Source organism: Lagenorhynchus albirostris, chromosome 1, assembly GCF_949774975.1.
Source record: "Lagenorhynchus albirostris chromosome 1, mLagAlb1.1, whole genome shotgun sequence".
NCBI lineage: Eukaryota > Metazoa > Chordata > Mammalia > Artiodactyla > Delphinidae > Lagenorhynchus > Lagenorhynchus albirostris.
The window spans coordinates 123,713,571-123,728,972 of record NC_083095.1 but is presented as its reverse complement, the minus strand read 5'-3'; the positions used below and the strand labels follow the sequence as shown (position 1 = coordinate 123,728,972).

At 37.0% G+C, this 15,402-nt stretch overlaps 1 protein-coding gene and 1 non-coding gene across 8 annotated transcripts in view; one reads left to right on the top strand and one right to left on the bottom strand.

Annotated features, from left to right (window-relative positions):
• Window positions 1-569: 569 nt before the first annotated feature.
• DPP8 (dipeptidyl peptidase 8) overlaps window positions 570-15,402 on the top strand; it is a 57,196-nt gene continuing 42,363 nt past the window's right edge. For all 7 annotated transcript variants that reach the window (XM_060152122.1, XM_060152115.1, XM_060152131.1 and 4 more), the window contains exons 1-4: window positions 570-719; window positions 2,442-2,578; window positions 4,833-5,102; window positions 9,744-9,856. In XM_060152122.1, the coding sequence (XP_060008105.1) occupies window positions 2,542-2,578; window positions 4,833-5,102; window positions 9,744-9,856 (420 nt within the window). In that variant the 5' untranslated portion in view covers window positions 570-719; window positions 2,442-2,541. The remainder of the gene's footprint in view (window positions 720-2,441; window positions 2,579-4,832; window positions 5,103-9,743; window positions 9,857-15,402) is intronic.
• On the bottom strand, window positions 11,229-11,301 carry TRNAR-CCU (transfer RNA arginine (anticodon CCU)). The gene has a single exon. It is a non-coding gene; the product is annotated as a tRNA-Arg (tRNA).

Here is a 15,402-nt window from a genome sequence, read left to right as displayed (position 1 = left end):
TTAAGTGCAATTAAGTGACGTTATTACATCTCTTTCACAGATAAAGAAACCATGGCTCAAAGAGACTGACCTGCTGAAGGTCATTAATTAGTACTAGAGCCAAGCTTTCTGACTCCAAGTTCAGGTTTCTTTCCACCATAACAATGAGACACCCAGAAAATCCCCAAGGTCCTGGTCCTTCCCTCTCCATGTCATCTCCATGAAGGGGCAGGGATTTTTCCCTGGCTTGCTCCGTGTTCTAATCTCAGTGTCTACAGCTCTCCCTGGCACATAGGAGGCACTCAATATATATTTGTCGAAGGAAAAAAATAGATGACTACGGACATGCCACAGTTCGTCCTGTGATTTCCAGCAAGTTACTGCCCCTTTCTGGATTTCTTCTCTGTCCCCCACCCCCGCCCAGTTTCCTTCCCGCGCCTCGTTCGCTCCTCCGGCCACTAGACGGCACTGTCGTAAGGGAACCCCGCCGAGCAGAGAGCTGCGCTCTTCTTGGGCCCGTTGCGCCTTCCCCCGTTGAAGGGCAGCGCGCAAGAAACCGGAAGTGCTGGAGCCGCCGCCGCCGTCTTTAAGTGCCGCGTTCACCGCTTCGGTTACCGCCGGCGCCGTAGCCAAGGAGGCCGGTGCCCCCTGGTCGGGAGTGGAGGCCGCGCGGCATGAAGCGGCGCAGGCCCGGTCCTTAGCGCGCGTCAGGACGGTCCGGGCGGGGCCGGGGGGGGAAGGTGCAGTATCCGCCCCCTCTCCTTCCCCTTCGCCCGCGAGGCCTGCGCCTCAGCCCACTCGGGCCTCTCCGCCTCACGGAGGAACCGCCCGGCGCATTCTCCCGGTTAGCCCGCTCTGCGGTTTACCCGGCGCGCCGCCCTGCGCGGGCCACAGCCGGTGGCGGGACCCCACTTGCCGGAAGAGGAAGCCCAGGCTCTCAGATTCCGAGTCAGCCAACGTTCACTGGGCGCCCCCTGAGCGCTGGGTGCTGGCCTCTGGACTTCCACGTCCGTTATCTTAATTGAGCCTTGCTGGGGTTGGGAGCCGGGTATTGTCCGGGCTTACAGATGAGAAACGGAAGCCCACAGAGGCGAAGGGATTTGTCTAAAGTCCGACTGTGGCAGATCGGATTCGGACTGAGATTTTCTGGTTTCCCAGCTCGTGTTTTCTACTGCCCCACTTTAGGTCGATGCCCTCCTTGTTTACTGGCCTCTTCTCATTCTATTTCACCTACCTGGCACAGGATAGGTGCTTTTCTTTCCTTTTTTTTTTTTTTCCCCAAACCTCTCCCCTCACACACTTTTCTTCTAAGCCTTGGCATCCCCCCAGTCCCCCTTCTTAATATTCGCTGCTACACCTCTCCTCTTCTTCCGCATTCTAGCTTTCAAGATTGTTGCCCACTTTGTGATAATGAACCTCTCAACTAGCTGACGAGTGAAATAGCTAGGTTTCAACGAGGCTTGGGGTGTTTAAGTGGACAGACTGGCGCCTGGATTAAAAATTAAGGAATGACATTTGAGTGGGTCCAAATTCAAAAGTCCTGAGGCTATTTTCTAACCTTACATGCTCTTCTCTGAATGAGGGGCTTAGTGAATGGGGAGGTGTCTTGACATCGTAGTCCGTTGTTGCTGTGTTAGCACAACTTTTTTCCCTCCATTTGCCACTGAGCCACATCTCTCTCCATCACCTATCTGGGCTCTGAGAGCCCAGAATTAAAACCGATAACAAAGTGACAGGTATAATCACAGACCCTGCTTTTCTTCTTTTACTAAGCCAGAATTTCAACAAACTTAACACTTCCGTTTCTAGAGAAGTTACCTAGTTCAGTTATTTTCAGAGTATATGTGGAAAAGAAATAAGCAAAAATGGAATGCACTGAAAATGGGTAGTACATTCTTTATCTTGTGAAAATCTTGATGTTAACTGGAAGTTAGTTCTCTCCGCAAAAATGACCCTGTAGTTCTTACTGGTTATTCTGTTGAGTCTATTCTGTCTCCAGTCAGCTGAACATGTATTCTGTAAAATAATACAAATTGGTTATTATGTAAAAGGCAGAAGAACAGGACCAGGCACATAGAAATAAATTTTATTATTAATCATCTGTCATTTTTGAAGATTTGCAGCAGCCACTGAGTAACCTCATATCTGTATGCCTTTTATACTTTTAAATGTTCTTCCATAATTTACCTTTTAATGTGTATCCGGATGTCAGGATTTACACTACCGTTTGGATATTCTTTGGAGTAAATTGGGCTATACATTTCTGAAATAAAATCAGTTTATAATTTTCATAATTAAAGTGCAGATACAAAGTAATTCAGGCATTGTATGTTATATCAAAAAGAATATGCATCAGTTTCAAGTACTATTTGAGACTTTAGGCTTAATCTTTTTGGGCACATATGATCCATTTTAATAATGATCAACAGCTTTATATCTTATTTCATTATCCTGGTGAGCAGGATTGGATGGTGAGAAAAGGAAAGACTCCTGTGAGAAGAGAGCAGGATGAGCAGAGGGATCTATGCTTGAAGTTGAGTCACTTCAAAAAGATCTCTTTGAATGTGGAAGAGATCTGAACAGATGAAAATACAATCAGGTAGGCACCAGGGAAGGGCCTTAAGTGAAGAGGTAGGTGGGGCAGTGAAATAAATGCACTGTGCTAAGAACATGTACTGACCTATTTTCTAATTTTTGCAATTAGAAAACTCGGGTCACATATTTTGAGAATGTATTTGTATGTAAGGTGTTACGGAAATCTGGAAATTAAATCAGTTAGTTACACGTTTGTGTAAATTACTAAAATTATGTAATATCAGGTCTAGCCTAGGAAATGCAGGATATACATTGACCATAAAATACAGAATAGTGTCATTTGAACTGTAAAGTGTGTGTGTGTGTGTGTGTGTGTGTGTGTGTGTGTGTGTAGAGAGAGTCAGAAATAGTGAGTCCAGGGACCTAGTACAGTTTAGGAATACCAGATGGTTTTGCTTAAGTGCAAGGTAATGGCAACTTTTATGTAAGAGACTTGTCAAAATAATGACTCAAGAAGCTGGGCAGTAAGCTTGGGAAGTCTGTCTGAGCTTCCCTGTTCCATCCCCAAGCTCTATTGTTTCAAGTAGTGGTTTGGAGATGAAGTTTCAAGTTTAACGCAAGGGGAGTTGAGAAGAATGAGCCCAGTTTGTATATCTCCTTGTCTCACCTGTCCCTTACTCTGTTAGGAATCAAACTAGATCCATTGACACATTTGATAGAAAACAGACCCCCACCAGCTTTTAGATGGGCAAACAACCATTACTGTCATGTACTGCTACTTAATATCAATATGCTGAATACCATGTGAGCTAAATGACTTTTCCTCTGTTGAGCTGTTTGGATTTTAATCATTGGAGGTAAATGCCCAGTTGTAATAATATTACAAGTTGTATACTATAGAACTCTCCAGTAGATTTTCTGGCTGCTCTTGCTACTGTTATATTGAAAATGGTAGTGTATTTCACTGTAGCCTGAAAAAAAACACAATATCGTGGCCGTGGCCTCACAGTTCTGTTCCTTTCGAATGCCGTACAGCACACCTGATGGACTAATTCACAACCCATACCTGCTAATGACTTTTTCTCTGTGGTTGGTAGTTTTTACCACGAACTCCTGTTAACCTGTGAAATTAAGGTTTAAAAAAGACATCATGTTAAATATACAGCCATGTATTGATTTTTGTTGTAGAAGTAGTTAATAATTACGTGAATTGGTTACACAAATGCAATCTAGTTTATCTCCTAAGTCCACATGTTTCGGACATTTATTAGTTCAAAAAGAGCAGGTTGCCCCAGAATTTTTGTTTATGTTGCTCCTTTTTGGTAGCGTTATGAATAATGCATGTCAGAATATCATACAGTGGCTTATAATAACACTTCTTGTTATTTTCTCTGATACTTTGCACCTGTTACATTTAAATATTGAAATAGATAAAGGAAAAAATTATCCTCTTCTGGATTTGTAAAATGAAAGAAACATCATTAGTAGATAAAATCTTAATACTGTTTTTGGGTTGAAGTGGTAAATTGGGTTTGAACTTTTATCAAAATATTGATATTACAAACATTAAATGTTGTGTGCATAAACTACAACTAAAGCCACTTTTTTCTCATTTAATCATAGAAGTTTTATAATCTGTAGTAATAGTCACATAAATTCCTTATAGTATAGAGTTACATAGGGGATCATCAGATAGTGATGTCTAGGCAAGAGCAAAAGACAAAGAAAAAATGTACCAGCCAGTTAGGTCTTTTGTTGTTTGGAGTCTCATTTAAAAGGAAACAGTATTTATATTATCTTGGGTAAGCTCCCTAGAAAGGTTATTAGAAGTACATTGTTTGCCACAATTTTATAACTGTTCTAATTGGTCGTGATTATTTCTGTTCTCTGAAGAAGTCCACATTTATCAAATGAGTTACTTTTTTTAAGTGCAAAAACACTTAACTCCCTTGGCACATTTAGCTTCACTATTGACATGCTCTTTGAAGGAACATAGCAGCCAACTGGCATATGGCCCGTTTCCTTCCAATGTGGGAAAGAAAAAGGAATTTTGGCAAGAGATACTTAAGGAGAGCCTTTTATAAAAGTTCCCCAAGAGATTTATAGTCAACTGTGAAATAGACATGACCTCAATTTTTTTTTAATCTCATTTTTAAAGAAAAGGGGGAGCTATTGCTTTTCTTACGAAGTTTAATTGCAACTGTACTGAAAAGCATTTTTCCCCCTTTTTGGGGGTGTTGGGGGGCCCTATCAGACTGTCATTCTGATTAATATAAGAGAAGGCAGACCTGTGAACTTCATGTGCCTTATTTTTCTAGGAAAATGCAACATGGCAGCAGCGATGGAAACAGAACAGCTTGGTGTTGAGATCTTTGAAACTGCAGAGTGTGAGGAGAATATTGAATCACAGGATCGGCCTAAATTGGAGCCGTTTTATGTTGAACGATACTCCTGGAGTCAGCTTAAAAAGCTGCTTGCTGATACCAGAAAATATCATGGCTACATGATGGCTAAGGCACCACATGATTTTATGTTTGTGAAGAGGAATGATCCAGATGGGCCTCATTCGGACAGGATCTATTACCTTGGTGAGTATGAAGTCATAGTTTCTGAAAGGAAATGCTTTCTTAATTCAAACAGGCTAGATGCAATTGGTACTCAAATTTTGGTGAATAAATAAGTGAATGAATCAGTGATGGTTCCACCAAAGGAAAAAAAAAATAATTAAAAGAACTTCAGTTTTGGTGCTGTTTTCATTTTGTTTTGTCCCATTAACTTGATTTTTATTTGCACATAACAGATCATGAATTGATCATGATCTTACTTTCAAAGTAAAGATGCTAGATATTACTTCTTCCTAAAGCTAGTTCAAAATGCCTTTCCTTAGGAATGGTCAGATTAGGAACACAAATAATAAAAACAGTAGTTCCCACTCTCAACAGCTACTGCTTTCGTTTTTTTAAACCAAGGCTGGTTTTGGTCTCTTCTTCCTGAGCCCATTCACTCCAGGTTTAAGGTCTGTCTTCATTAAATGCACAATACCACTGATGGACATTTTTGTTTTTTTGTTTATGCACCTTAAATGCTTTACTAAGATGTTGTAGTAAAAGGAATAGGTAGTAAATTCTGAGCAACTATCATGCTTAGGCACAGCTTAGTATTGACTAACCTAGCACATATATAGACACAGGGCAGTGGATAAAGAGCTAGTCTTGGAATCAGAAGCCTAAGCTCTGGTATCCGCTCTTTGCTGACTCGTTTACCCTGTGGGTCTCAATTTCCTCATCTATCAAATGAGGGTTAATGTCTATCTCATGGGATTGTCTTAAGTATTAAACATTTTACATGAAAACATTTCCAACTTAAACCAATATTAAGAAACACAATACTGTTCTTGTACAGCCAAACCAAGTTTTATTGTACTATGGCTAGTTTGAGGAAGGAAACTAAAAAGGGAAAGAAAAAAAATTTGTAGACCCCATTCCCATCCCCCAAGCAGCTGTCTTCATTACAGTATTATTATTTTTTTTTACAGTATTATTTTTTAGGATTGGAAATAATAGTTGTAAATTATAGTATGCTGCCTAGCATTCACCAGCTGGTAATTATTATTTGTATTAGCTTAAGTCCCAAAGGCCTATTCATTAATTGTCGCTCATTGAACACATTTATTGAGAGATGATGCTAAAATATTTAGGTAAGTCATCTAAGTAGGAAATATATATATATATCTTTCTCAAGAAACTTATGCTATGGTTTTTTTCAGAGGCAGAAAGTCAGACTTTCCTCAGATTGGAGAAGCAATATAAGAAAAGCCCATCCATACTTGCTAAATCAGGCAGCTTGGTTGGAAGAGAGTTTGGGCACAATTAGGGGAGGAACCCTTATATTTAGTATAATAGTTAAAAATTATAGCCATACCATCCATAATTCTTAACTATAAACAAATGTCTCACAAAAATGTTTATGAATTAACCATTAAAACTGCTTAAAGAAAGGGATTTCACTCCCAGTACAATAGTTGAAATGGAATCACAAGCCCATAAATTTTGGAGTTTCCTTCCTGTAGTCACGCTATTTTATTTTCCTAACCCAGAGCCTGAAGGCAATGAATGGTTGTTAGAATAAGGAAGAAAGGATGTGAGAGATGGGAACACTGGAGGAACTGAGGCCTGAGTTGAGTCCCACAGCTAGGGGTTGGGTGGGAAAGGAAGGGCTGAATAGCCAGAGATGTGTTTGAGGGCCGACCTGCTAATGTGCCTTTGTTTATTAAGTTTTTAAAAATAGGTTTTCTCCCCTCCTCCAAAGCTGTTTGACAATTTTTTTTTTAAAGAGATATTCTCTGCATGAGTCCACATTAGTAATTGTAGATTCATTTTTTTTTAAGCAACTCCAGAGTATTCCATTATATAATTGTGCCATCTTTTACTTAACCAGGCCTCTAATAATGGGCATTTAGGTTTTTCTATTTTGGTATTAACAAAAAATGAGGGAGCAGATATCACTGTATTAGATCATTTTTGTACATATGTGAATTTACTTAATAGGACTAATTCCAAAGAGTGGAATTATTGGGACAAAAGGTGTACAGATTCTGAATTTGTATTGATATTGCCAAATTGCCCCTCCATTGAGGTTATAGAGTTTACATCCCTGCCAGCATTGTCTCAGAGTATTTCTCTACACCTGTACCAATAGTGAGTAATAAAACTTCTTTTTATCTTTCCCAGTCTGATTGGTGAACAGCAGTTCCTCACTGTAATTTTTTTAAATTATTATTGTTTTTTAATTGACATATAACATTATATTAGTTTCATGTGTACAACATAATGATCCGATATTTATATACATAGTGAAATGATCACTACAGTAAGTCTAGTTAACATCTGTCACCATACATAGTTATAGTTAATAAAAAATTTTCTTGTGATGAGAACGTTTAAGATTTATTCTCTTAGCAACTTTCAAATATGCAATATAGTATTGCTGTACATTATATCCCCATATTTCATTGTAGTTTTAATTTTCTTATGAGTGAGGTTGAGCATCCTTTCCCATATTTACAAGGCGTTTGTATTTCTTTTTCTGTGACTGATCTGTTTGTAATCATTGTCTATTTTTTATTGGGTTGTGGGTGCTTTTCTTATTGACATAAAGCACTTTTTTGTACAAGAAGGGAATTAACCCATTGTAGTATTTTTCCCTGAGATTTAATGTCTTTTGCCTTTAGTGCCTTTTGCCCTTCTGTAGAAATCTGTGATTTTTTTTTTTTTTGGTAGTTAAATTTTTACTTTTTATGTAGTTTTGCATCACATCTAGAAAGGCTTTCTCAGCTCCAAATTATATTTTTTGAAATCTTTATTTACTTTGGACTTCGTTTTGTTCCATCGATCTGTCTGTCAAATCAAGTGCCAATGTTATGCTGCTGTTACTATTATTATTTTTATCATAACTTTAGATGTTTTACTATTTTATAGTACTAGTCACCCTTCATCACTCTTTTTCATACTTTTCTTGATTATTTTTGTTTGCTTGTTTTTCTGTGAGAACTTAAAATTAGATTAGAGCTCCTTTCTCCCAATCCTATTTATACTGTTTTAGGATTACATTATATTTATAGATGAAGTTAGGAAAATTGACAATCTTTATAAAATATTGAGCTTTTCAAGAAAGTTGTATGCCATTTCATTTGCTCAAGTCTTTTATATCCATCTGCATATTAATATTTTTCCATGTAAATCTGTTGTTTCAGAAATTTTAATATACTTCGGACACCAATAAATAGCAGTGTGTCAACAGGAAAGAAACAATGGGAAAAGGTCATTTTGTGTTTAACCAGAACTGGTGTGTGTGTGTGTACATAGAATGCGTTGGAAATTTTTATTGGTCAAGGTTGAAGCCAAGGAAGGCATTATGGAACAAGGAGCAGTTTTAAGAGGAGCATTTGAAGTGATTGTGGATGGCTCTCATTTGAGGGTAGATGAGAACCAGCTTTTTCATATTTGCAGGTTGAAAGCTCTTAGAAGGAAAAGGCTTAAGGAGGATATGATCATATTTTGTAAGATTATGAATGGTATGGATAAGTGACTACAGTCTTAAGAATTATGTAACAAAGTAACTCTGGAATGTACAAAATAGATCTAAGGCAAAACTAAGTGCTGAAGTAAATATCAGCTGATACCTGACTTTTTACTCCAAAAGGCAACAAACTAAGAAAGGTTTAAGAAAAGTTTAGGATAATAAAAGGATAAAGGAATCTGTGGGTATTTGGAGAGTCATCCCCCACCTTTGCAAGGGTTAGCATGGAAGTTACCATGCCCTTCCACAGACTGCTTTCTCTGCCATTATCAGAAACACAAGGCTGAGGATTTGTTCCACTAGAGAGAGTTTTTGTTCTTCCTGTGTGATTTATTTTCTCTTTCCTTCACTCTCCCCTAGCTTTTTTGGAAGTGATACCTTTCTAGCACCTTTTAGAGTAGAAGGACTTTGTTTTACTTTGAGTTTTCTTTGGTTCACCTCTTCATAACCATGTTGTATTTCTATTACTTCTCTTTGGTATGTAGTTTATTGTACACTGCTGTGATCTTCCCATTCAGTTATTGTATGATTTCACAGAATAGACCTATCTTCTACTTAGTGTAGACCTCTTTCTTTCACAATTCTCGAATAAAGGATAAAGAGACTTTTAACAAATCAGATATCAGATTCTGTGTTGTTTTAATATGAATGTACTTTCATTTGAAACTTATTAGTGATTATAGTGGTAGAACATTTATAGTGAAGAAAAACTCAAATTGTTAGACCTATGTATATTTCTAAGTAAATACTTTAAATGATTCATAAAAAGAAGAAGCTTGATAGTCTGAAGTTGTCACAAAGTACCCCCATTTGGAATCTAATGAGTCTATTGCCAACTTGTAAGACACTAACAATTAAAAAAGAAAAAAACTAAAAGTGACACTTATCCTTACATCATCTTATACACTTTTATGTTTATTTTGAGAGGGACTAAAATTTGAATATCAAAAGGAAACCTGAGGATTTTTCTGGGAGCCTGAAGAAAATTACTGTGGCATATGGCATGTGCATCTCCTACTTGTTAACATTCATTATAGGTCCCATAGAGTACAAAATTTTGCAGTATATAGGAGGCATTATATACTTACTGCTATAATTGTGGTAGATTGCTATTTTTTAAAATAACAAAAAATGATTGTTTCCTTTTATAGCTATGTCTGGTGAGAACAGAGAAAATACACTGTTTTATTCTGAAATTCCCAAAACCATCAACAGAGCAGCAGTCTTAATGCTCTCTTGGAAGCCTCTTTTGGATCTTTTTCAGGTAGGGTTAAACATTGTTATTCCTATGATTTTGTGTATGTTTTTAGATATTACATTTGTTTAGGGACAGAAATTCAATTGGGGTTTTATATTTGAAGTAGATATGAATCAAAAGGAATTAAAACATTTTTATGTTTTTGCATGTATGACCATGAAATTTCATTAAATTCTCAATATCTGAAACTAGGGATAGTAGATATTACAATTCAGATTTTTTTTTTTTTTTTTTTTTGGCCGCCCAGTACGGCGCAGCATGTGGGATCTTAGTTCCCCGACCAGGAATCAACCTGTGTCCCCTGCAGTGGAAGGGTGGAGTCTTAACCAATGGTCCCTGGACTGCCAGGGAAGTCCCCAGATTGTTTTTTGGCTACCTTTCTCCCTGTTTAACTATCTTTCTCGTCTACAAACTTGCTAGTTATGTAATTCTCACATTTTGGTGGAAGTTATTCACATAAAAGAAGTAATGTATATTTCCAGAAAGCTTTTTATTCAAATCTTTAAATTGAATTTTTAGTTCTAATATTTAGTAACAGTACTAATGTAAGGGTTAAATAAAGGTACTAAGTTCAGTTTTTTTTTTCTAAATAGCATAATTCAATTTATGTAAAATCAAAGGTTAGGTTTTTTTTTTTTCTTCAATATTTTGTCTTTAGACAATATGTAAATGGTTCAAAACATCCCAAAAACAAGATGATAGTTTGGGTGTGATTGTTTGCCTTTTTAGTTCTCATTTATTATTTTTACATTGAGTATTGAATAGAATATTTGGACTAGGAACTAAAATGTGATATTTCTCTTAGGAAGTAAAAAAAAACAAAACAAAACCTTCCATGACAATCATTTTGACTGCAACTATTTATCAGGGATGTTGTTTCTTACATTGGTTTGTGACTTTCCTTTAAAACAAAAAAATTCCTTATTCTAAGAACAGTGTGTAGAACTGAAATAATGGTAGTTTTCTCATGGAAAAGGTTGCAAATTAGTGAGTCAGAGTTTTTTTTTTTTTTAAGCTTTATTATGGAAAATTTCAAACCATACAAAAGTAGAATCCTATGCAAACTAGTTTTAACAATTTTCAAATCTTTGCCATCAGTGTTTCACTGTAGCCTTACCAGTCTTCCCTCACAATCCCTATCCCCACTTCTCAGATTATTATTATTATTTTTTAGAGAGTTGGCATTCTTATTTATTTATTTATTTGGTTGCACCAGGTCTTAGTTGCAGCTCGCCAGCTCCTTAGTTGCAGCACATGGACTCCTTAGTTGCAGCAGGTGGGCTCCTTAGTTGTGGCTCCAGGACTCCTCAGTTGCGGCTTGCCGGCTCCTTAGTTGTGGCATGCGAACTCTTAGTTGCAGCATGCATGTGAGATCTAGTTCCCTGACCAGGGATTGAACCTGGGCCCCCTGCATTAGGAGTGCAGAGTCTTATCCACTGCACCACCGGGGAAGTCCCACATCTCGGATTATTTTTAAAGAGTTCCCAAATAGGTCATTTCACTCCTAAATAAGTCAGTATGTATCTCTAAAGAATATAGATTCTTTTTAGATATCATCACATCTTAAAAAATCATTGATCATTTCTTCATATAAAATATTCAAATTTCCCTGATTTTTAAATTTCTCTTTTTTTACACTTGATTTGTTAAATCAGAATCTAAGTAAGGTTCATATATTACAATTGATTGATAGGTTTCTTAAGTTTCTCTTACTTTTAATATATTGCTTTCCTTTCCATCCATTTTTTCCCCATTGCAGTTTATCTATTGAAGAAAGAGGGTCTGTTTTGCTGATTGTATTCCTGTGGTGTTATTTGATATGTTCTTCAGTCTCCTGTATTCTCTGTAAATATAAATAGGTAGTCAGATCTCAAAGCTTCATCAGACCCAGGTTTCCTCTTTTTTTCTCCCCCAATAATACTTTACAGATCAAAAGAATTGAAAGCAGGGCCTTGAACAAATAATTCTATACCCATATCCATAGCAGCACTATTCACAATAGGCAAAAGGCGGAAGTAACCCAAGTGTCCATGGACAGATGAATAAACAAAATGTGTCATATGTTGGGTTGGCCAAAAAGTTCATTCAGGTTTTTCCAGAACATCTTTTTTTAAATATATTTATTTATTTATTATTAATTTATTTTTGGCTGTGTTGGGTCTTCGTTGCTGCACGCAGGCTTTCTCTAGTTGCAGTGAGTGGGGGCTACTCTTCGTTGCAGTGCGTGGGCTTCTCATTGCGGTGGCTTCTCTTGTTGCAGAGCATGGGCTCTAGGCGTGTGGGCTTCAGGAGTTGTGGCACGTGGGCTCAGTAGTTGTGGCTTGTGGGCTCTAGAGCGCAGGCTTGGTAGTTGTGGCTCATGGGCTTAGTTGCTCCGCGGCATGTGGGATCTTCCCGGACCAGGGCTCAAACCCATGTCCCCTGCAGTGGCAGGCGGATGCTTAACCACTGTGCCACCAGGGAATTCCCTCCAAAACATCTTATGGAAAAATCTGAACTAACTTTTTGGCCAACCCAATACATGTGATGGAATATTCCTTCTTAAAAAAGAAGGAAATTGTGACACGTGCTGCAACATCGATGAACTATGAAGATACCATGATAAGTAAAATAAGCCAGTCACAAAAGACAAATACTGTCTGATTCCACTTACATGGGGTGCCTAAAGTAGTCAAATAGACTCCTAGAATGGTAGTTGACAGAGGCTAGGAGAAGGAAAAATGAGGAGTTGCTGTTTAATTAGTTTAATGGGTATAGGGTTTCAGTTTTGCAAAATGGGAGAGTTCTGGAGATGGGTTGCACAGCCATGTGAGTATAGTTAACAGTAGTGAATGGTACACTTAAAAATTGTTAAGATAGTAAGTTTTATGTTATATATTTTACCACAATTAACAAAATAATATTTCATAGACGTTGTATGCCTCCATCAAAAGTCGTATAGAGCCTTATTTATCTTCTTGCAATGATAGCACCCTTTGATCATTACCTAGATCCATTATAAAACAGTGAAATTTTATCATTCCTTCTTCATTTATTAACTGAAAAACTTCTATAAAGAGAAAACTGCTATTCAACAACTATTCAGTTATTCTGAGTTCTAGTTCACAATAGAAAGGCAGGATGTTTCTTGTCCTTTATTTCCCATTTTTCAAATAATCTGTGTTCTACAGTCTTAAATATGTGATCAGTTAGGGGTTTTGGAGGAGTTTTTGTATCTTTATAAACTTACAGTGTAAGCCTGTTTGGTATCTTTTGATCCATTGACAGTTATTATTCTTATTGTACAAATGTCTTATTTTTGGCTGTTGGAATCCCTTTCAACTTGACATGTCAAATCCTTTTGACGTGACCCTGGTAATAGATGATAGCGCTGTTGCTTTCTGCTGTGAAGATGTGTTATGATCATCTTTCACATTGCTTATCCCATGCTTAGAATCAGCCATTTCTCTCTAGTTTCTTTAGGGGAAAGTGGTGTTAAGAGACCATGATCTGGGTACTAGAGATGCTTATTATTATTGGGTTGTTAATCATTTCTAGGTCTTTTTATTGGGCAAACTAGGGAATACATACATTGTGTGTGTGGGTGTGGGTGTGTGTGTGTGTTTGAAATGTACAGATCACCATGAAGTCATATCAATTCAGATAAGATATAAGGTCAGACTGATATATCCAGTTAAGATACTGCACTACAGGATTTTTCTTTAACCTCATTTATCCTACATACGAATTTTCTTTCTCTGGTGCCAAAGGTTCTGTTTTAAACAACAGTATGATTGCTCATTTGCTTTACTCCATACTACACACAAAACAGTTTTAAAATAACAAATGAATCAGTGCTGATTACTTAACAGTAACTTGGAATTTGTCTTCTCTGTGTGGTCATGCTATCAGTTCTATACAATTAGATTCATTTGCTTCATTTTGTTTTCAAGTGTTAGGAATTCCTTTGTTTTTAATTTAATTTTTGTAGAAAATAGTTATATGGTTCCAAAGTCAGATCTACAAAACCAGAAGTATTCAGAGAAGCTCCTCATCTCCTCTACCCTATTTCTCCCCTTCTCCTTCTAGATAATCTTTGTGTTTTTAAATGGCTTATCCTTCTTTTTTAAAAAATATAAGTGACTACATAGATATTCCTATCCCCCATTAGATAAATAGTAACATACAGTATACATTTTCTCCACCTTGCAATTTTCAAATAACAATGTATCCTTCAAATCACTCCGTAAGAATATATAGTGAGTCCTCCATATCCACCGGTTCAGCATCCTTGGATGCAGAACTAAGCTGCATCCTTGGATGCAGCTGTACTAAGCCATTTTATAGTCTGAGGGATTTGAGCATCCACAGATTTTGGTATCCATGGGGGTGGGGGGTGTCCTAGAACCAATCCCTCACAGATTCTGAGGGACAACTGTATACATAATCTTTATTTCTTTTTACATCTGTGTTGTGTTGTACAGACAAATCATGTTCAACCAGTTCCCTCTTGATAGACATTTTAGTTATTTTCAATCTTTGTATTACAGATAGTAGTGCAGTAAAATGGCTTGGGCTTTTTACATTTTTGCCAGTGTAACTTTAAGCTAGATTCTTAGAACTGAAGTCACTGGACCAAAATGTATATGGTTTTGTAATTTTGCTAGATATTATCAAATTTTCTTCCATAGGAGCTGTGCCATTTTGAATTTCCATCAGTAAGGTATAAGTGTGCCTGTTTTCCCAGAGACTCTCCAACACAGTATGTGGTCAGACATTTGGATTTTTTTGCCAATCTGATAGATAGAAATGGTATACCAGTGTAGTTTAATTTGCTTTTCTTTTATAGGCAAAGTTAATCATCTTTTATCTCTAACCCATTTTTCTGTGGAGTGATTGGTCTTTTTCTTCATTTTTAGGAGCCTTTTATATACTGGAGATATTAATAACCCTTTGTCTGTGATATAGTTTCAGATATTTTCCTGAAGTTGTAATTTCTATTTTTACTTTATGGTGTGTGCGTGTGTGTGTGCGCACGCCATGTGGAAGATTTTTGTGTAATAAAATTTATCCATCTTTTTGGTATTGTTTCAAGAATTTGTGTCTTCTGTCATAGGACAGTTTTTCTACACCCAAGTTATAAAAGAATTTATCCATGTTTTCATCCAGTGCTTTATATGGTTTCTTACATGGTTTCATTTTTTAAAGCTTTATTGAGGTATAATTGGCATATAAAAAGCTGCAGATATTAAAGTGTACAATTTGATAGATTTGGATGTACATATGATGTACCTGTGAAACCCTTACCTCAGTCATTACCCTCAAAAGTTTCCTTGTGCTGGCTTGTATTCTCCCCTACCCACCCATTCAGGGATACAGGCAACCAATGTACCGGTCTTGCACAGTCCTTCATAAGATTTATCCCTAAGTATTTCATATTTCTTTATTCTATTGTAAATGGCTTTGTTTTCTAATTTCAGTTTCTGGTTGATCATTGCTAGTATTTTTTTTAACTTTCTAAGTGCTTTCTCACTTTTGTTTTTTTTAATTGTAGTTGATTTACAATGTTGTGT